The 22500-nt window shown below is 49.0% G+C and overlaps 1 protein-coding gene across 2 annotated transcripts in view; it reads left to right on the forward strand.

Annotated features, from left to right (window-relative positions):
- Nucleotides 1-16107, forward strand: part of LOC125960057 (uncharacterized protein DDB_G0271670-like) — a 35779-nt gene extending 19672 nt beyond the window's left edge. For both annotated transcript variants that reach the window (XM_049693224.1, XM_049693223.1), the window contains exons 3-9: nucleotides 3282-4032; nucleotides 6605-7575; nucleotides 7662-7763; nucleotides 12401-12509; nucleotides 12630-12806; nucleotides 13043-13156; nucleotides 13733-16107. In XM_049693224.1, coding sequence (XP_049549181.1) covers nucleotides 3885-4032; nucleotides 6605-7575; nucleotides 7662-7763; nucleotides 12401-12509; nucleotides 12630-12806; nucleotides 13043-13156; nucleotides 13733-13857 — 1746 coding nt within the window. In that variant the 5' untranslated portion in view covers nucleotides 3282-3884 and the 3' untranslated portion in view covers nucleotides 13858-16107. The remainder of the gene's footprint in view (nucleotides 1-3281; nucleotides 4033-6604; nucleotides 7576-7661; nucleotides 7764-12400; nucleotides 12510-12629; nucleotides 12807-13042; nucleotides 13157-13732) is intronic.
- The last annotated feature ends 6393 nt before the right edge of the window (nucleotides 16108-22500 follow it).

The raw sequence follows: 22500 nt of genomic DNA on the forward strand, positions 1-22500 counted from the left end.
TTGTATTACACGGATGAATGCCTCCATCAGCATCGAAGCGGGACGCGAAAACATGATTCAATTTTATGCGCTTCCCATGGCTCCGCTTCCAAAATCTTCTCTTGCTTTCCTCCTCTCATCCGCGACTGATCCCCGTCCCATTCGCATTGCGTAACACGTGCAGCCGGAAATTGGATCATTATTATTCCTCCCAGACCATCACGCCACGCCACGCCATCCCCGAGGCAGGTGTTTGATTTATGGAGATGTCACTACCTACACTGATAAGGTTCGGCATTCGCACCGGTGCGTCGACGATTGGGGCACCCCCTCCCCCCACCCGATTGCCCCGCTCGGGGAGGGGGCAAAGTTCGGTGAAGCACCTCAGAAAGTTGCACAAGACAACTATTCATCTTCGCGTCGGTTCTTGTCCTGTCCTCCAACGGTGGCACCATCCTGCAACAAAACCCACCACCACCACCCACCGGGGAGCCGTTGTCTTCCCTCTTTCCTGGGGAATGACTAATGAGTGGCAATTTCGAAGAAGTCGAGCGCGCGAAGAAAAGGAGAGGGAAGCGAGTGGGTGTTCCCCGCCCCCGCCCTCATGACAACGCTAAGACAAACGCACCACGACAAACGAGCTTGCGGTGAATGTTTTGTTTATCGTTTTTCAACAACGACTACCAACAACGACCGCCATCGACCGCCATGCCACCCCGACAACCGAACCCAAAAACCGGTGTTCGGCAAAACACCGAATGCCCGCGATACCTGTGAGGGAAGAGGTGATGTTTATGGGTGCGCGGGGGGGGGGGGGGGGCAAGCGGGTGGTTTTGTGGTTCTTCCAGGCTCTTGGCCTCCCGACCTCAGACCAAGCCTGCAAGGTGCTGTCAACGGTTTGGTTTTTCGCCGAAACTGGAGCATCCTTTCCCGACCATCCAGGGTGTGCCCCAAGGTGCGCCTCCACGTGTCTGTGTGTGTTTGTGACAATGGATGGCTTAATTAGTTTGCGTTGCCGTGGGGGGGAGGAAGACACCGGGACACCAGGTGTATCCAGCGAGGGGATGAGATATACCGTTGTCCAACGGTGAGGTAACGCGTGAGATGCTCACTCGCTCGCTCACTCACTCACTCCTTCGCTCGCTCGCTCATCCATCACCCGGGGTTGGAGTGGAAAACCGTTCGGAGATGAAAACCATTTTTTGCCATCACCACCACCATTCCCTTCCCCACAAAGCTGTCTTCGCGTGATTCGTGACGGGACAGAGGAAGCAAGGTGAGCGCAATTAATTCACGTCACCTCACCGCCCTGGGATGGCCGGATGAAAATGTCGCCCCCGGAGTTCCGGGACCATCCAACGGCCATCCGGCTGTGATGCTCATTACGGATCGAGCAAAAACGGAGAATGGTTGCGTGAGGCCAAGGTGACCGCAGTCACAGCCACAGCCGCAACCTTCCTTCCCCCCCCCCCCCCCCCGGGGGGGTGGATAAGGTGCTTTATGGGAAATAATTGTTGTTTTTGCGTTTTTTCCCCCCGCCATAAACCGGCCAGTGGAAGTCCAATCCATCAGGCGAATATTGCAATCTGCGTGATGAGCTAGCGGCGAGGGAGAAGGCGCACGATCCGAAGACATTACCGGGGCATGAACCGTGAATGTCAAAGGTTACGTAAATGGATTACCGTGGAACGTAACGCAAGAAAGGATGCTGCTCCTAGCTCCAGACGATAATTGAGTTCGAGCACCCGAGAGCGCACAGTGGTTTTGTGTGTGTGTGTGTGTGTATGTGTGTGTGTTTGTGTGTGTGTTGTGGTTCTGGGAGTACCCGGGACTCATGAACCGGACAGCAACAAACTCACGCAAAAACCACAAACCAACCACTCTACTGCTGCTGCTGCTGCTACTGCTGGTACTCACTCTTGTTGTTTTAACATTCAAGCTGGTATCGAGGTTCGAGGTGGTCGTTAGTGTTGGTTGTGGTGGTGCCAAGCGATACAAAAACCAACCGCGCACAACAGCCCTTAGCCAGCGAAGCCAGGAATTGCAAAGTTTCATTTCATGCAAACTGTAATGGTCGAGCAATGGGCAGCCACGCAGGCTGATGAAAAACTTTTTCCCCACCTTTTTTCCCCCCTGAGCCATCCCTCCGAGCCACAAGGTCTGTGTGCTTTTAAAGCATGCTTCGACAGCATGATCGTCCGAGAGCGTCATACCAGTCCAGATTCCATTACGTGCGTGCGCAACACCACCCGGCGAAACAATAGAACAAATTGGAAAGCCCGAAGAGCGAACCAACGAGCGACGAAAGAGCGAGCGACGAACACGCTGCAAACAAAGTGTGGGAAGCTGTTGTGTGAGTGAGTGTTTGCTCGTTTGCGGGCTCGTAGCGCGTGCACAAATCGTAAGAAAATTGAATTTTCCTCTCGCTTCCGTCCGGAATCGCCGCAAACTCGATAAGCTTCGTATGATGGCCTAAAACGCTGGCGGGCAATTCTGACGGATGGAAATTAATGAAAAGCTCACCATGGCGGGGATCCGGGTCCGCGGGTTAGCCTGGACACGGGTGGACACGGTGGATCTGGTGTCTGTTCCAGAGATCTGCTGCGACGGAAGCATGCTCGCTATCCCCTCGGAAGGGAAGGCGGGGAGAATATAAAAATTAAAGGATAAACAGAGCACAGTTGGTGGGGACAGAAGCAGCGACGAGGTGGTCGAGTGATGAGAGGCTTTTGTTTTGCCCCAAACACTTCGCCATCTTAAGAGGATTTCAGTTTGTTTGCCACACAATTGTTCTCGTTTTTTTTTTCTCCATAAGATAAGCGCTACCCGGACACATTGGGTGTCGAAGGAAATGGAACGAAAACACTTGGCACTCAGGGGTGCTACCAACGGCTTCTTGAGGTCAAAACGGAATGTTCTTAAGCTTAACGAACATTTTTCCCTCTTCTTCTTCGCACAGATTGTATTAAAATATTTTGAAAAATCATTTAAATTGTCGCTGAATTTCAATTTTATTCAAATTCATCCTTAGAATGATGCAGAGTCTGTACATGTTTCGTTAGCACTTCAAATATCTTGGGATGAGGAATATAATATCAAATACTCGTTTTTGAAGGAACAGTTTCAGTCGTCTAGATCACTAAATTCTTATGATAACTAAGTATTTCAAGTGTATTTGGTGACGAAGTCGATCGATGGATTAACTTCTAGGTTGTTCTATTGTAATCCATTATTCTAATGCATTGAAACCATTCGACACCATCTTACTAACATTGTGTTCGATCTTCTCATCTTCTTTCCAGGGCATCGTACGATGTCAGACTCCAGCAGTAAACTTCAGCCCAACCACTACCCATGGTACCTGCAATCAAGCAAAGTGACAAACATCCCGCTAAGTGAGTTCGGTTCTTGTGCATAAACAGTGAGTGAAACGGTCGGTCGCCGTTCAATCGGACGCACCAGTAGCAATGGATCCACCGAACAACCATATAACCAAGGCGGCCACCAGGCTTCTTGTTTCAACTTGTTTCCGATTGTGCTAGATCGCCACCTCCCCCACCTATTCCTCTTTTGTCTCTATCTACGCCTCTGTCCTGCGCCCTGTGACAAGAAGTTTCGGAAGAAGGAACCAACTTTGCTTCTTTGCCCTGCTTTGTCCTGCTTTTCGTCTCGCTTCTTACATTAATCTGTCGCCTACGAGGTGCGCTCGGTTCTCGCAAGTGCAATCCGGTGGAATTCTTGGTCGGCCTTTTGTTTTTTTTTTGTCTCAAATCGGATGAAATTGGCGGAGACACACTCCAGGGGAGGGAAAGCTCTTGACAAAGTGTAGTGCGCTCACTGCAACATCCCTGAGCACCGGCAACACAGCAGTACCCCCCGGGGACGCCTTTAGGGCCGCAGGACCAATGTTTTGGAGAAGTTCCAGCACCGGGTGCAGTAGCAGTGGACGAAGCAGGAGCAGAGGACACAGCGCCGTGGACCGGTGCGGATTGGCGCAGCTGACAAAATGGTGCACACTCTTCATCATTTTGGAGTCTACGAGCGGTGGAAGTGGTAAGTTGGAAATGGCTACCTTTAAAATTTCCCGGAAATGGCCCTGACGCAGATAAACGTTAATAGTCTTGATTGATTGAAGCTCAATAATCCTCAGCCCCATAAAGTCGTATAACAGGTAATCACAAAAAAGGCGAACGGTAGCCCTTAAATCTAAATCAAATCTCAACAAAAGGGAAGTGCTGCTTGTGCCTTGTGCAGTTTAGGGCCAACATTCCGTTCAACCAAACATTTAATGATGACGCACGGCTTCCAAAGGATGACCATCAACGTTATCTCACTCTAACTTAATTCAATCAAAACAAACAACTACTTTCGTGACCAATTCAACGTTTAATGCTCTGGTTGAAAACGAGGATCCTGCTTGCTGACTGATGCTAGAAGCCCCCTCTTGCTAGTATCTTGAAGCGCTGAGCAGCAGCAAAACAAAACGATGAAAAAGTGAAGAAGAAAAGAAGAACCCTCCACGAAACAAGAACTTCCTGTCATAAGAAATCAACTCCGCTGACATCCCTTTAAGCCGTAAGCCGCCGGCGACGCCAAAGACCGGTGCTCTCTTACCGGTGCTAGATAGCTAGGAATCGTAGGGAAACCAAAACCCAACCAAAAAAAAGACCATCAACCGCCTGAATTGCGCTCTGTTCGAGCAGAAACATCAGCTCTCAGAAGGCAGACTGAACGGAACGAGACCGAACTGAAGCCGGCGAGCCTCTGCCTTGCTTCCACCGCGCATTGGGAAAATGGTGAAACCAAGGTGTGGCTTAAAGATTTCCACAGAATTGAAGATAATTTTCAAGGCGGCTGGTACCAGTGTGTACCTAGGCGGTTCCGCCGATTCCTTTCGCAATCACCCCGGGCCCCGTTAGATGATTGGTAAAGTTGTCAGCGGTGTGCCTGTTTGATTCGTCCTTATGGCTTCCCCGGGATCCTTATTGCTTCCAGCCGGAACTAAGCTCAGTTTGGCACTGAATTAGGAATGCTAGCGGAAAGTGCTTCAAACTGGGTTCGGTGTTGGCTCGGTACTCGGTTAGGGATCGAAACCGAGGGTTTAGATAGCGGATAAAAATAAAATAAAACCTTCCGTCGATTGGCATGATGAGAGGAAGGTAAGGTCCTGTGGGGGGGGGGGGGGGTGACCGCTGCTCCCTCTAGATTGACGTCGCTGTCACAGATGATGCAATCAAAACGTGGAGCGCAGAGACTATGTACCAGCAATGGCCGTGGGAGCGAAGCTTATAGCCTTCTTGTTGGGATCGTATTCGTTTAAATTGAATTTTCCATTTCATCGATTATCCCCTCGCTGGATGGTTCTATTGGCCATCGCGCCAAACTGGTCACCGGGACACAGTCACACACATATAGGGGATGAAAGTGAGGAGAAGTTTTCTCAATTTGCTCCGTTTTATTATTTTCGCCAAGGATCCGGCGAGCGTCAACCGAACGTCGTTGTCGTCTAGTCTAGGGGAAACTTTCGTAGAAACGAAAACATTGGAACGAAAATCTATTGAAAGTGGAACCGTGGAACAGTGTCATGCATCGGTTTTGTGGGGGGCGGGGCTGCGAGGTAGCGTTTGCTCGTGCTCGAGTGCCTTCTCAAGGGTGCTAGTTGGAGATGATTGGAAAATGAGCTTTGCCGGCAGGTTTCGTGCAACACAAACGTTGAGCGATGAGATTGGCTGAGTAGTGAGCTAACGTTTGCTCGAATTTTGTATCGAAACGCTGCTTCTCACAAAAACAATGATTCTATTTTGCAGCAACCCACACTAACCATCCATTAAGCTTTCTCTACCAGCACCACCACTAATGGCAGTGGGTGAAAATTGGTTTACGAAAATTTGTTTTCCTTCGAGAGCTTCTCTCTGTGGTCCTGCTGGTGGATTGATGGTGGTTAGGTTGACGTAAATGCATCCCACCCCCTCCGCTCCGGTCACCGCGTGATGAAGCTCGTCCTTCATTCGTCCACCAAACTTTCACGGTGGGCGAGCTGACGAAAATTGCTTTCTTAATTGAAAAATGCTCGCCCAGGTACGGAAACACTGGTGTAGCATAACTACTTAACAAAATTACCGGAAACCGACTCTGTCTCTCGGTTGACTGATAAGTCGTTCCAGTTACGCCCCAGGTACTCACCGATGATGGCGCTCGATGATCGATGAGGTTATTCTAGGGCGGTGGCAGACGGCAAGAGGGAGACGGGCATTCTTCAAACAGCATTTCACGTTCAACATTGTGCCACCAGGGGGCTAGTAACGGGGTGAACGTTTAGGGTTTAGGAAGCGACACTTGACTCGACTTGACTTTTCGATCGTTCCGGCCAGGGCCACGGTAAGCAACATTCCGTAAAAACTTCAACCGTGGAGGGTACGTTAGATTTGCTGTAAGTCAGTTTAATGCAGTTTTCAAAACTATTTCCGATCGTCAACTATTTTTACCTTGATCAGGGCCATCTGTTGCAGCAAGTCCCCGACCAGAAACGTCAAGGATAGCTTTTTTAAACCCATTTTTGTTCGGACTCACTACTTAAAGCCCACTTCAACTAATGATGATCCACGATTGCTTTATTTATTCACAGGGCTCATCACATCTCAGAGCACGGCAACAGCACCGATAGACAGTGGCAGCAGCAGCAGCAGCAGCGGCAGCTCTTCCGCTACGATCATCCGTCATCTGACGGTCCCGGCAACAGTGCAACCGGAGCAAGCAGCACCTGAAGCACCCCGGTACGCAGCGTTAATACAGGACGCAGCCCAGTTTACCGGTGCAACCGGTTCGCGGGGAAAAACGCTGCCACTGTTGGGTTCAGGAGCGCTCAAGGAAACGCTTGCTCCCGGCATCCAGCTGGCCGAAGATGGCAGCTTACTGCCCGCAGAGGTTGCCCGAGGGGACGCGAAGCGGTACGCTGGCAGTAAAGCTGGCCCCACTACCCTAAGGGGAACCACTAGCAGTAGCATTAGTAGTAGTAAGGCTAGCAGTAGTAACATTAACGGTGGCACCGGTGCCACTGCAGTCGAGGCTAACGACAGCCCTCGAGCGGGAAAGAGTGTTTCTGAGCATTCCGAGCTCGCTACTACCAACATCATCACCATCACCAGCACCACCACCACCACCACCACCACGAGCAGCAGCAGCACTGGCACGATGACACGTGACACAAGACACCCCATCCACCTCGATGGTGCTACGGTGGAGGGTAGTAGTTTTAGTAAAATCAGTAGCGCCAACCTGATACTCGCGGAGGTTGGGCTGGGTTCACCGAAGGTCGGTGCTGGCCAGAAGCTACCGACCGGATTCTCCGGCAGCAGCAGCAGCAGTAGTGGTAAGATCGGGTTAAAGGCCACAGCCCGTGGTGCAGCGTCACCGATGGAGCTGGAGGTGCCCCCCGGTGGTAGCATCAACAAGCTCGATGGCTTCGATGGCGGTCCCGGTGCGGATGGTAACTTTAGCAAGATGTACTTCGAGACCGACAACCACACGGTGATTGCGTCGCAGGTGGGCTCCATCGCTGTGCTGCCCTGTGCGGTGCGCAACATTGGCGAGGGTGTGGTAAGTACAGTACGGCGTGCCCCTTCGTTCCGATGGTAGATGGGAATTAATCTCCCCCGGTCAATCTCTCGCTCCTTATCACGCAGGTATCCTGGATCCGGCGGAAAGATTACCATCTGCTGACGATCGGCGTGACGACCTACAGCAGTGACGAGCGGTTCAACATTATACACTCGGAGGAGAAGGAGGTAAGCCACCGGAGAACCGGAAACGAAATATGAAAAACCATGCGCCTCCATCGGTGGATAACCATGCGTCTCCATCGGTCGATAACCATGCGCCTCCATCGAGAGGGTTTTAAGGGCCGTTTCATGGAACTTGCGTCACTGCGAAGGCAATGATTTGATCATGGCTAATGCATCCTTACTGTGAGCGAAAGGTTGTGTTTTATTGCTGCCCCGCCACCGCCACAAGGCATAACGAAATGAGATACAAACCGCAGGCCGCAATAAGCGTATCCTTGATTTGATCGGAGCGCAGGCTACAGTGAGTGCGAAAGCGAGAGAGAAAGAAAGAAAGAAAGAGAGAGAGAGAGAGAGAGAGAGAGAGAGAGAGAGAGAGATAGAAAGATAGATAGAAAGAGAGTGAGTCCGTTACTATCGGGGACAGCAAAGTCACACGAAAGTGCACTCGCACTTGGCGAGCGCCTTACAGCCATTTCTTTGATCGTTACCCTCCCGTCCCAGTGGGCTCTCTTGGCTACCCGAGCACGGCCAAGACTCGTTCATCTTGATCCCGACGATTCCATTAGGAAATGAAAGAGAATGGAAAAATGGAAGGAAATCTCAGCGGGTTCGGACGGAACGGAAGTCACGGTGCGCCATCAAAGTGATTCTCGGTAAATGTCACACCGGAGCCTCCGAGTGGTGTTGGTGTTTGGTGTTTGGTGAGCACTTCCTAAGCACACGGCACGAACTCGCTACTTGTTTTTTGCTTTTTTGCAAAATACCCTCTTCCTGCCAGCGCCAGCGAATAGGTTCCTCCCAGAGGCGGTGATCTAGGCGGCACTTTATGGTCGTAAATCTGCCGGTTTTTGTGGAACGGGAGTGGCAAACGAAGAGGAAGGAGAAGAAGAAAAAAAAAGAGTGAAAAAAAGCAAAAGAGTGCGAGAGGCAGAGTGTGCTCGAATGATGCACGAACGCTGCCCGGGCCATCAAGAAGGCGAGGCCCGAGATGATTGCAATGTTGATGCAATGTTGCGCCGCTTGCGGCTAAGCTACCGGTGGCCACACTCTTTCGGTTTTTTGTTTTTTTTTTTGGTTTTGTTTTCGAGGGTACAAATCGAGGAATACTTGCGGGGTACCCCGCCCGCCGGGGACAACAAGCCAACCAAACGAGAGGAGTAGAAGCACCCCTTGAATTCTCCGTTTCTGGTGCTTCAAACAAAAACAAACGAGGCAAGCGAATGAACGAACGAACGAACGAACGAGCGGCCCGTTGTGTTCCGGTCTCGGTCTCTGTCCTGACCAATGGGCTGGCCTCGCACCTTGCTACCGGGAGGTACCTTGAGGCGCGATGGATGGTGGGGTGAGTGCATTTCGTCGAGTTTTATCTTCTGCCACAGAAACGTGCTTCCGGTGGGCGGTGCGATGCGATGCGATGAACAGCATTGCGATTGCACTGACTTGCGGGGAGGGGTGGATGGGGTGAGGGGTGTCGCTGTTGAGCTGTTGTTGACGATGACGCTAAAGTGCCGGCACACGAGAGCCGATGGTGTGTGGTTCGGTGCCACCCGGAATCTGGCCACTGACTGCTGCCCAGCCACATCGCGGTGGTCCGGCTTTTCCGGTTGTTTTTCACTCTGGGTTTTTTTGCTCTTCATCTTTTGCCAGTCTGCTTTTCATCGCCAGTCGTCTGACGACTCGTCGGCGTTTGCTTTGGTGAGAACGATTGCACGATGACGATCTCAACCCCACTACCCTCGGTGGAGGAGCTGTGAAACGAGATTCAAGATCTCCGGTCCGGTCCTGCTTGCTGCGGATGATGGCCGCGTTTCGGCGCTGGCTGGCAGGCAGGCAGGCAGGCAGGCAGGGTTGAAAATGCTATTCGTTTTGGTTAGTTTGTGGGCGTTCATTTTGTGTAAATTGATTTATGCCTCAGCGCGGTGCTCGAAGGGAATGCGAATGTACAACGATTGCACTCCACTTGCTCGATAACTGGGCCTGGGAATGGATGAGCTCAAAGTGACTTGTGCTCCCTCTTTTTCTCTCTCACACACACACACACACACTCTCCGGGAATTGCTCGCATCGGATGCAACTGATGCTGATGCTGACGAATGCCTGCTGGCTTGGTTCTATAACACGTTCCGAGAATTGGGTTCAGGTGGTCCAGACCACACCGTGCATGGGCATCGGGTAAACGAACTCGCAGCACACTGACCCGTTACCCATCGCAATGCCCCATCGTCCGACATCCTTTACGCTCGGAATAATAGATGGATCAATGGAGCGCTCGTTGACGTGTAAGCACCGGCACCAGTGGATGGTGCCTGGTCTGTATCCATAGGGTTTGAAATATTCAGAGTTCAACTTCAATCACAAACTCCACTCGCTAGGCGCACCACTTGCCGTTTGCCGTATCCGGCCGCACCGGATCGATGACAGCCTCGGCCACATTCACCAACGACCAACGACCCAGCCCTAGCCAAACGAAACCATGCCACTCATCATTCACCCGTCAAATGGGGATGTAATAAATGTCTGCACACTGCTACAGCATCAGCCTCACCAGCACCACTCCGAACCGATCGGCTTAGCCACGCTCGTTAATTATGCTAGCAATTTGCAGGCCGGTCGATCGATCGATCCCCGATGTCCGATGCATCTCGCTCGTGAGCAACAGCATTGCAGCCGTGGTGGTTGTGCCGTAGCAACGAGACCGCTCTTAGCACCTAATGGTTCTCGGGATACTCCGGATATCGAGTGCTACACGGGCAAACGGTTCTTCGCTCCGGGTTAATGGATTGCTTACCTTATGGATAGCACGGTCTGTACTACTTCTGCTGCATGCATGATGAAGGTACGGCGTCAACGCATCAGCGTATCCATTCGCGGTGCGTTCATTGTTGAAGGATTAGTCGCTTGTTCCACTTCATTATACAAATGAATGACGTTTAAGCCGTTTTATAGCACTTTTGCATTGGCACCCAGCCACTCGGATGTGGTTTATTAGAGATGGAGTGGCAAAAAGAGGGGTTTTTCAAAAGGAGAAGGTTCTCCAACATAATTACTCGCTTTAAACTCTAGCCCCTAGCTTGCTGTGCGCGTGAACAGGGAGCGCCTTTTGCAGCACCTAATACGCCACGAATTCAACAGCATCCTCCATTACTACCACAGCACACACACACACACACACACACACACACACACACACACACACAGCCTCTCTGCTCTACTACATAATCCAACACTGTTCGCGTATCCTTCAAGCCTTCAGAGACTGCCACGACTACCCGAAACAGTTCCGCCGTTTGCTGCTGTTGCTTTAAACAGCAGCAAACGTGAGCCGCATACGCTGTTCCACCGGACGTAATTACATGAGTAACACGGAACACATTTCTCTCAGCCCACCAGCCCTGCTGAAGTGAAACCGACGCGCCGCTTCACTCCATGAGATGAGCTCGAGTGCCGCGGGATTCTTCCCTCGCCGTCGCGTCGCTTAAGCCGCTTTCTCCGTGACGTTGCACGAAAAAAAAAGTCAAGACGCTCCCCCAAACGCAAAACGCCGACGCACAAATGCCGAGGGACCAATTTGGTTGGACCAGTTGCCCACGCGGCTGACACATTAGCTGCCGTTAAACGACCTGGGAGGCAACATATTTAGTTCCAATTGTGCTAATTCTCCCAGGCGTACGAAGGCCGGTCCCCTGCGCGTTCGCGTCTCCGAAAGAGGGCAGGCAGACAGTGTGAGAGAGAAAGAGAGGTCCATAAAAATCCTTATGCCCTTGATGGCAGAACGCCGATTGGAATGGTATCTTGGGAGAAGGTGGATTTGCTACGGCGCCCTTGCCTGGGGAGGGGTTCGGGCGTGTGTAAAAGCAACATAAAACTCCTCCCCATCTCGTGAATGGAGCGGTGCTCCATGACGCATTCTCCTCCGCGCACGACGAGCGACGAGGTGACGAGTGGCGAGCTGGCGCCGGCCTCTGTGGTCACCGACCGTCGGGGACGGTTGGACGAATTGACCATTAGGCACGTACCGTGACCGGCATTCGCTAGCGCTAGCTGCAAATGCCGGGAAATGCCGAACCGAGGAATCCTACACAACAGCCCATGATTGATGCTTACGACCATCGGCAGGGAATCGACGGACGGACGGTACACACGCGGCAAAACCACGGCCATGGACTGCTTGTGCTGACGTCGCCTGGCCATGGGCCTGGCGTGATGGAATGATTGTATTATATTCATTCCCCGGTCCGTTTTCGTTCCGCACAAACTTCCGACAATCGCGCAACGGAACCCGGTTGTGTTTGTGTTTGTTGGAACTGTAAGTGAAAAACGGAGGAAAATCAAATTTCAATTAGCTTGATAGTCCGTACTCAATCAGCCAGAACGGACGATTATTATATGAATGGAGTCTCATGTTTTATGTTGCCTCCACTGACTAGCATGTTAAGGGCTCAATCTTTTCGACATTAGCGATCGCATTAGAGCGCATAGTGGAGTCAACTTCATCCACGAGAGTTATCTAACACATCAATCGGAACTAAGATGTCGCAAACAAGCTGCTGCACCTATGCTGGAGCATATTTATGCGATGATCCCCGCGATGATAAATATTGATTCAATTCGTCCTTTTCGGTGATGCTTTCTCTTCCCAGGAGTGGCCGCTACAGATCAAGTACGTGCAGCTGCGAGATGCGGGCCTGTACGAGTGTCAGGTTTCCACCCATCCACCGACCTCGATCTTCGTGAAGCTGGACGTCGTCGGTAGGTAGCCGCCAGTAGCCGTTGCCGTTTCTCTCTCTCTCGAATTGTTGTGTGGTTCAAATGTGCCCGGTTGATGCTAATGAGTTTTGTTGGTCCTTTCTTCCCCGCAACCCACTGCAGAGGCAAAGGCGGAAATTTTCGGACCCTCGGAGAAGTATCTGAAGCCCGGTTCGATGTTGCGGCTGACGTGCCGCGTCGTGCAGAGCAACGAACCACCGCTCTACATATTCTGGTATCACAACAATCGCATGATCAACTACGATGCCCACCGGGGCGTGAACGTGTCGACAGAGGCGGGTAAGTAGCCGGCCCTTTTGTACGTTGGCTTGCATTGTAATGGATGCAATATACAAATAAACATTCGAAAGGTTTCCAAGAGCATCAAAATACGGTGCACGATGTTCCTGCTTCAGTTCTCTGTATCCTGTATCATCCACAGTTTCCAGAACCCTTTATTTGCAATGCCAGTCCTCGCCAGTAATTCTCTTTCTCTTTTCTCTCGCTCTCTCTCCCAATTTACCACCGTCAAACAGACAACCGGTACTCGGAACTGTTTATCGCGCACACGAACACGCTCAACTCCGGAAATTACTCCTGTGTTTCGAACAATGCTGTCGCTGCATCAACGCTGGTGCACATCCTGAACGGTAAGTGACGGTGGAACGGTGGAAAACAAAAACAAACAACACTCAACTATTGGGCTTCGTATCGATTTTCCATTCCAATGGCGTACATGGAAAATGACATATCTAGCGAGTACTAAAAAGCGTCATCAAACACATGACATCTATGGCTGTTGGTTCTATAAATATATTCAATTGAGTTCATCCCTCGCTCGTGGCTGTTTTTTTTCCTTCCTCCCCTTATTGGCATTCTATATTATTCAATAACATTCACATGTTCTCCAGTGCTCAAAACCAGAGTCATTTTGCTCTTCGCAACCTACTAATTTCAGTCTCTTTGATTTATGTTTTTGCAATCATTTATCATTTATACCAAACCCCCAAAGGCCCCTCTGCCACTGCCAGCAAAGTTGATAAAATCGCGCATTCATGTTGTTGACAGTCGTTTTTTCTCGCTCTCTCCAATATTACCGTGCATCACGCTCAAGCCGCGTGTGTGTGTGTGTGTGTGCTGAGGCGACAGTTTGGTTAATCAATACCGTTTCCTCTCTTCTCTCCCCCCCTCTCCCCTTCTTGCTCTCTTTCTCTGCTACCCCACAGGTGAAAACCCGGCCGCGATGCAACACGGAGACCATGGCAATGCGGTACTGGTGGTGTCCCACATTCATTTGCCACTGACAATTGTAACATATCAGGTCATCAATTTCGTCTTAAATATGCATTGAACCTCGCACACACGGAACGGAACACACGGGGGTTAATGGAATGCGCCACCCGGTTTGTCCGAGGGTCCGAGGGTCAAGCGATGAGCGATGTAAAAATCAAAATCCACACATCCACCGCTGGTGTGGACGGCGAGTGGGCAGATGATCAAAAGTAAAACATGACATCGATACTACGGATCATGCCCTAGCAATCGCCCTACCACGGGAATCACTCGGAACGGATGACCTTGTTTCACACACTGTAGGTCTCACGGTGATGGGGGGAGGTGGTCGGTGGTCGGTGGTCGGTGTTTGCATGGCATCATTGTATACTGCGACAAGCATACACGAACGATAGGACAGCGTGTTTCGAAACATTCATTCCGAATTCCTTGAAAAAACAAAAACCACGTCAAAGACTCTCGTTGCATTGACGTTTCTGCTTCACAATTCTGCAGCGGAAGCGTCGATGTGTGTCCAGGCATTCGGTACAGTGGGTGGCAATGTAAACCGTTAATTGAACGAAAGACACACACACATACAGAAATACTCGGGACAATGAAGTATTCCTGGAACGAAATGAAGATAAGAGCAGAGAGAGATAGAGGGAGAAATATGATCCTCTTGAGAAGAAAATCGCGGAAGGACGCTGTGAAGATATTTGCTGTAAATATAGGTAACTAAAATGGCGTAAATCAAATTGAATGTAGCGTTTGATGTACTTTGTATGGTATTTGTAAGTGACAGTAACAGAAACCAAGAGAATCTTGATGCTAAGAAGTTAGGCACAGAGAAAATAATGCCACAAATCCCGTTCTACGGTTTCGGGAAAACGATAGACATATGCATCGTAGATGCTCTCCCTTGAAGGATTCAAAGAAAACACACGCACACACACACAAACACAGACTCACATACACGTACAGGAGTGCTGGGTAACAGAAAAAGGGAGGAATTGATTGAAAATCTCCGTTCCATCAGCAAAGCTTCGGGCTTGTTAGTAAGCTTTTCGGTTTCAATCTATTTCATTTTCCCATTACCAACCAAGCATTGTAATCAACAGCACCCGTTGGTTACGAGTGGCCATGAATTTCATTTCCAATGGTATGATAGAGCAGCTGAGGCAGGAAGCCATCGCCGTGCATGCAACACTCGGCAAGGGACGACGATAATGAGGACAGCACATAATGATAAGCATCGTAGATATATCGAATCTACTCCCGCATTCTTTCTCTTCCACGTATTCCATTTCTTCCTCATTCGTTCTTTTGCAGATTTAACCTGTATGTGTGCGTGTGTGTGCATTTTGTGTGCTAGTTTGGTTTGTCCCCCCCTTTTTTACACTCCCCAACCCCTCCTATCCCCTTCTTGACACTAACTCTCTCGAAGACAGACTTCCCATTCACCCATTTGGGCGTGAGTGTTATTTGTGAACAAAGAAAACAAAGAAGGGAGGGTGGCCAGAAAGGAAGGAGCGAACGGCCGAGGGAGAAGAAGAAGAAGAAGAAAAAACACGTAAAAATCCGATGGAAAATAAATAAAAACTGTTTGTAGGTGTAGAGCCTGTACCCGGGTACCGCAGTACAGGCAAACCAATACTACAAGAAGTCGTACTAAGCCGATTCCTTTGCCGATTCCCCAAAACAGTCGCCGAAGTGTATGATACGGAGAAATCGCGTCCTCTTCCTCGCAGTGCAAAGGGGGCAAAAATAGAAACCGAATCACCAAACGGAAATCGAACCTGTAAATAGGCAAAAACAGAGAGAGAGAGAAAGAGAGAGAAAGAGAACGAGAGAGCGAGCGAGCGAGAACGAGAGAGAATCCAATAGAACCATGCAGCCAGCCAGGGTTAGTGCAGGTTGCGGAATCGATCGATCATTTCTTCACACAGGGGATGGAAAGGGAAGAGGAGGGGAGGTGTGGAACGGGCCAACCCTTTGCTCCACTACCACCCATGTGTACCACCATGTGTACCACCAACACGCCTGCTCCATCTGGTGGTGGCGTTGAAAGCGTCGAAATAAAGGAAATAACGCATGATAGTGAATCACCAGGACAGGCGGCTGTAAGCTTTTCCGTTTCCCTCTCTCGCCCTCCCCTTACTAACGCATCAAAGGATCGTTCCGGAAGAGGGTTCTGCGGCAAAAAGCGGAGTGTGTGACGGACGGCAAAATGGTGGGAAAATTCCAATCGGCCGACTACACTCCCAGCCCGGCAGGTGAAAATGTGGCTACGTTTGAGGTAAAAACGGTTGAATAAAAGGTAAATATATTTGGATTAAAACCGAACGACTCTACACCATCTATCAATTCTTCGTCTTCAGATACCGAAAGAAAATACTGTCCATGTGGCACTTTTTAACCGAAATCGTTAGCTTAAAGTCAACTGGAAGTCAGCTGTTGGAGGAAGAAACGATGCACTGGTTGCCGTTGGATCTATTTGCTTTCCATGTGTTCGATGTGTCAATCGTTACCAAACATAAACTGAGCCACTGTGTTGATTTGCAATGAAGTGAGCTGTTGAGGCAATGGTGAACACTGAGTAAGCTACAGTAAGGGCGACGATCTGCGAACCAAACGGAGCGAATCCTTTACCGAACGCACCTTCGAAACCAACACCAGAGAGAGAGAGAACCTGTAAGAGGGTTGTAGGCACGTTGAATGTGTGTTTCTTTGTTATTTTCCGTCCTCCGGTAACACGTCCCCCCGCCACAGGTACGCCGGTACGGTTAAATGCCATTCTTTTCATCCTTCACAAACACACACACACACACACCAAGGATGGCCACTTTTGCAGCTTTACAGTAGTTGGAGCGTGTGGAGCGTGTAGGCCTGGTGGCGCAGGCTGGAAACAATGTGATTTCACTTCACCGAAAAATGGAGCAGGTTCATTTCCCAGAAGGTTTCCATCGAACGTTTCGCCGCTTCCGGGCGGTTCGGCAAAGGGGCGGTTGCGCTCGGTGTGCCAGAATCCGGGAACCATCGGGAGGGGAAGTGTTTGGATCTTGGAAACACCTTGAACCACTGGCCACGCCGCGATTATCTCGATACTTGCTCGAAGGCGCTCTACCCTCAAGATTGTCGTTCGCACCTGCTGCCGGAATTGAGGCATTTCCCCACCCACTGTTCTTTCTATCTCTTTCTTCTTTTTTTCTCTTTATCTCTCTCTCTCTCTCTCTCTCTCTCTCTCTCTCTCTCTCTCTCTTTCTCTCCCCATCTCTCCATCTCTCGCCAGGTATGCTACTGGAGACATTTTTGCTAACGTTTCTGTTTCCGACAGGCATTCGACGGGGTTCGTTTCGGGACTTTTTCCCTGTCCTTTTCAAAGACCGTTCTGCCTCCTCCCCCCTGCTTCCTATCGATACACGACAATGGAACAGCTTTCGATTCGAAGCGATAATGTAATAATCCCGTGCAAATGGAATTACGGTTAAATTTATCTATTATATCGTTTTTGATGATGGTGCCCTTCACGCTTGAGGAGGATTCCCGGGGGGAAAGGTGGGCTTTGGTGGTGCAACTTGAGAACGAAAATGAACAAGCGTAATGGTACCGCTTCCGGGGACAGCCGCCGCCACCACCACCGCTGGAGACAATTCAAGTTTAAGCTAATGTAATCGTGGTCCACCTGGTTTCTTTTTAAAGGTGGCTCGTCGGCAAACTCCGCAAACTCCGGGCCCGAAAAACCCAATGTATATTCAAATGTAAGCCTCATTTTATTTGAATGCTTTCCGCAATTCAATTTTATATGCACGAGAACGAGTAGCCGACAATGCCGCCGCCGTCGGTGTTGGGCCGCCCGTGGGCCGCTTTAAGCCGCTACTTATCCTTGTGAGAAGGGTGCTTACTTACCTCACGACCGCATATCGTCGACAACGTCCCGCCCATCGCTCCATGCGTGCTTATCGCGAAAAGTGCTAAACGAATTCCACCGCCACCAATACTCACCAATAGCAGCAGCAGCAGCAGTAGTCTACGCAGCTAGTACATATTGCATTGATCGATCCAATAGCAGACAGCATTAAATGTGCCAACAAAGCGAACCATTCGAGTCGAGTGTGCCGGTGTGTCGGCATACGGTATGAATTGACTTTTCGCAGCCGAAGGTGTCTCGAAGCGTATATGCTCAAATATGATAGGCTTCATCGCTTCCTTCCCCCGGGGGAAGGGGGATAGGGAAGTGATAGGACACCCTGTTCAGCCGGAGTACCGCTTACGCCGTACCATCGGGGTGAGAAATGGTTCCGACAGGGACTGAATATCACATTCCACTCCGAGTGGCTGACCCTCCGCCTCAAATTCAAAGAGAGCGAGAGAGAAAGAGCGAGAGGGAGAGAGAAGATGAGGGATTTTGGGATGACAAAGTTGAGAGCTGAGCAAGCAGAAGGGCCTGAGTCGGCTTCTGGCGGTACACCTGCAGCGGTACCGCCATGATTAGCATATAGATTCAAGTGTGCCAATCAACTGTCAGAACAAATGGTTAACTTGGTTCTCGTCGCTTGATTTTAGACTTTTTTTTCGGTTTTCAATGCGCCCCAACGTTTGGCTTTAGGGGACCGTCATCTCCATGTTTGCCATGTGTTGCTAGACCGTTAGCCAACCTGCATACCAAGACTGGCTCCCTCGGTCCGGTCAAGTTGTAATATTATGCAGTCTGCTAACCGAAACTAGTCCCTATATGGGGACCATCATATGGGGCTTCGCTCTTGGCCAGCACCAAATTGGAGGAAATTGAGGGACGAACGTTGTGCCTAACCTTGAACTCGGTCTCCTTCATCCAACTATCCATTATGTTCTGGCTTTTCCGATTAGTTCTACGACATGAATGGTTTATCCTAACTCTTTCTCTCTCGTGCTCTCTCTCCCTCTCTCTCTCGCTCTCTCTCTCTCTCTCTCTCTTTCTCTCTCTCTCTCTCTCTCTCTCTCTCTCTCTCTCTCTCTTTTCACATGAAAACACGACCATGGGAGTGCATTATAAGCTGGCAAATGAACTTCAAAACTTTGGCATGTACAAACCCGAGTGAAACATTTCCCGTACATTTTCCTAAGCATTGGAAGTTCTTGTCTTGGGGTACGATAATTCGAGACGAGTTTCCGGATCCTTTCCGAACAATCAGCAAGTAATCCTTTTTGCAGATTATCAGAAGTCGTTGGGTTTAAAATATAGAAGCATTGCAATAATGTTCTCTTGAGACAGATAAGCAAGATCTTATCCGGTTGATTTCACAATCTTTATCGCTACACTAATCGAAAGAGACAACGTGCTGTTTATTCCGGTTGCTTTCACAGCAATGGAACTTCCTTTCAACAGGGACATCCGATGAGCGCACAGGAGAAGACTTCAAGACAAGACATTAATAGAGAATCGAGTCAAAGAAGCTTATCTTTTGCTGGTTTAGGACGGGGTTGAGAAAATATTCAACTATTCGCATAATGGCAGCTAGCGGTAGGTATCAGTCCGTTACTGGTGTCAGAGGCAAATAAGCTATCGCAGTAACGTATCAACATTGTGGCATCCGAAAGGTGTGGCAAGAAATCAATATGGCACTGTGTAGCTGATAAAATCATCGACAGTTTCTAGAAAACAATCCAATCTAAAGGAATCATTTGATATTTATGCTTCGTTTTCAATAAAATGACAATTGTCAGTAGAGAAAATCTCTCTACAGAAAGAACTTATGTTATTGCAAGATTTACTACCATGTGAATTCACAATTCACCAAAGTAATTGCATCGCTTGAGCCTGAATAAGATATTCCAGGTAGGAAAGTATGTATTTAATGCTTCTTCCAACAACCAAAGATCTGACGAACTGACATTACACAAAATCATCTTTATTTTTTTAAAAAGTTAGTGACTAAGTGCTGAGGTTTATCCATTCTCCATCAATATCAGCTTATGAAAAGTTAACACTATTCGAGCAAAGCAAGCTACGGTACGTACGCATGAAAATATTATCAGTACAAACACTAAGGCTTCTTAAATCCCGCCTTCAGGTCTGTTAAAGCGAATCACGGATAAACTGTAGTACATTCTTTTACAACAGAAAGGGGTTAAATTGTTGGATTGGGTTGCATCATTTGACTGAGAATCCATCAATTGTAAATGGATGTTATTGTGATCACTTTCCACGAATTGCTAGGAACAATTGCAAGCATGACACGGTCCTAGCGAAGGAAGCATGAATTATTTATTCACACATCAAACGTTTGCAAACCACCGAAAAGAAAAGGCTTATTTAGTGAAAGTGCTAGGTAACTAGTAACGTTGAGAAACAATGCTCAATGCAGTACTATTTACATTTGTTGGCACAGTTTCATTAGGCTTTTTTCTCCGAAAAGCAATTCCTCGTTGATTCTCTTTGTAAATGAATAGCACATCCTTTTGCGTCCGTCAACGAAGCAGAAACCATGACGAGCGCGAGCAGCGGTTCGGGCGAAGAATTCATTAAACGTGCCTCAAACCGACTGCCACTTCATGGCTTCACGAAGTCAAATAAATCTACCAACAGCACGGTAAATGGGTAGGGTACTTTGCATTCGTTTGACGACGTATGACCTTCGCCGTTATGTATACACACACACATACACGTGCGCACGCGGCGCTCATGCGACTCTCTCTGTATTTCATTTTCTGGCTTGCTAAGATGAATTTCAGATGTTTTTTTGCCATTGGAAGTATGCTGCATTCACAACAAACTCACCTCGGTAGTGTAGAGGCGCCTGTGCGCCTGCATGTCTTGTGAGTGAGAATTTGGTTTTCCATACATTCAAGACTTTTTTATTTGCGTTCCACTCCGTTTTTCCGACCACTTTGAGGTCATTGGGACGCTTGATACCCCTTTTATTATGTTTTTTTTTTCTTCGTTTTTTGGTCGACGAGATGAAACGAATAAAACGTACAACATAATTTGCCAACCGACTCCCGGACGACGACCGCAACCATGTGCTGTCCACGAGAAACACGTCTCTGACCTCGAAATAAATAGGAAAAAAACTGACCACACAGACGGAGTCTCCCTTTTTTTTGCTGATGCTGGTCTGTCAATTCATATTTCACCCTATCTGTCTCGCTCTTTCTCTCTTACTCTGTTGTGATGTCAACTGGCCACTGGCGTTGGGATGTGCAGCCAATTGCCGGTCACTTAATGCGGCAACCGATTCTCGGGGACCCGGAAAAACCTCCTCACAAACACTCGGCGAGAGAGAGGTCACCGCACACAGGAGCCACGCAACCTAGCCTTACGTTATGCTTGCGCTTGTCTCCGTTTACGAAACGGTCCATCCGAGTGGCACGAGGACTGCAAAATCATATGCAAAGTGAGTGGTGAACCTTTCCATCCGACGACCCCGGCAGCACTTGGGTCCATGTGAGTGTGTAAATGTGTATATGTGTGAGTTTGTCTGCCGAATGTGAGCCTGCATTTAACAGAAAAAAAAGTATTCATATTCGTTTGTACCCCCCTACGGGCTATCTGATCCCGAAGGATGGCCATTTTGGTCAGCAATTATCATTGTGGCGTTCGCATGAGGCGTATCTTCCAGGAAAAAAGGGAACCTTCTAATCTGGTTGATATAGTTAGCAGTTGGCCGGTTTGTTTTGACCGATCACTTGGCACGTCTGAATATTCATTGACTAATTTGCGTCGTGGGATTCAGAATAAGAGGGAACCGTTTGACGGCTTAAGAATTCATTAATTCCCACAAGTTGTACGGCGTGAGACGAGCGCATGATACGAGCATGAAAGAGATTTTGCATAATTCGTTCTATCGGGCGTTATTGTCACATACATGCTACCTGGATACCAATTGTTAGAAACACATTTCAACATTATATTCTTGTTCATATTGCATTCGATTCTCAACAATCGTTTCTAATGACGACAAGTTGTAATATTGCGTTTGATGATTGCGATCCAGCATACTGACGGTAAAGGAGTACTACTCTCGGGTTGATTGTGTTACCGAGCTCTAAAACACGTTGTCATCGATGCAAGCTAATATTTTCGGCAAGCTCAGTATTGCGAGATTGATCTTTCAAATAATGCAATATCCTTCCACTTATCATTGCCATATTGGTTGACATTCTCTGATGCAGTAATGCATATTGGTACTACGGACTGTTCCAATTTAACATACCGATAGATGCTTATTTCCCATTAATGAATAGGAACATAACATTGCAATGTCATCCAGCAAACGGCTATCATAAGAGCCGGCCAGTGCCATCCAACGGAATGCATGGTATGGATAATCGTGCTCCACCAGCATGCAGCATCATGGTGATAGTCACAACGTTGTAGCGTTTGTGACACTTTTCTCCTTCACTAAATCAGCGGGCTTCCGATACCATTGCATCACTCATCGGCAGCGGAGGCCTCGGCCTCGGTCCGGATCGTTGCATTCGATCGTACCAAACCGTAACCGTGCATAATTCACTCGTACATTCCCAACCACCGTCCAGCTTGGAATCATTCGAGTCCTGTTGCAGCTGACCTTTTAAACAAATATTTAATGTATGTGACAAAATCCGTATACGCTGCATCGCCTCACCCTCTGCAAGGGCGTCGCTTCGATGGACGGTGCCGGGCATAAACATACGAGGGTATTGGCTGTTCGCTCGAAACGCTGAACGGTTCGGTGCACAGTTGCTGGTGACGTTTATC

This window comes from Anopheles darlingi, chromosome 2 (genome assembly GCF_943734745.1).
Source record: "Anopheles darlingi chromosome 2, idAnoDarlMG_H_01, whole genome shotgun sequence".
Classification (NCBI taxonomy): Eukaryota; Metazoa; Arthropoda; class Insecta; order Diptera; family Culicidae; genus Anopheles; species Anopheles darlingi.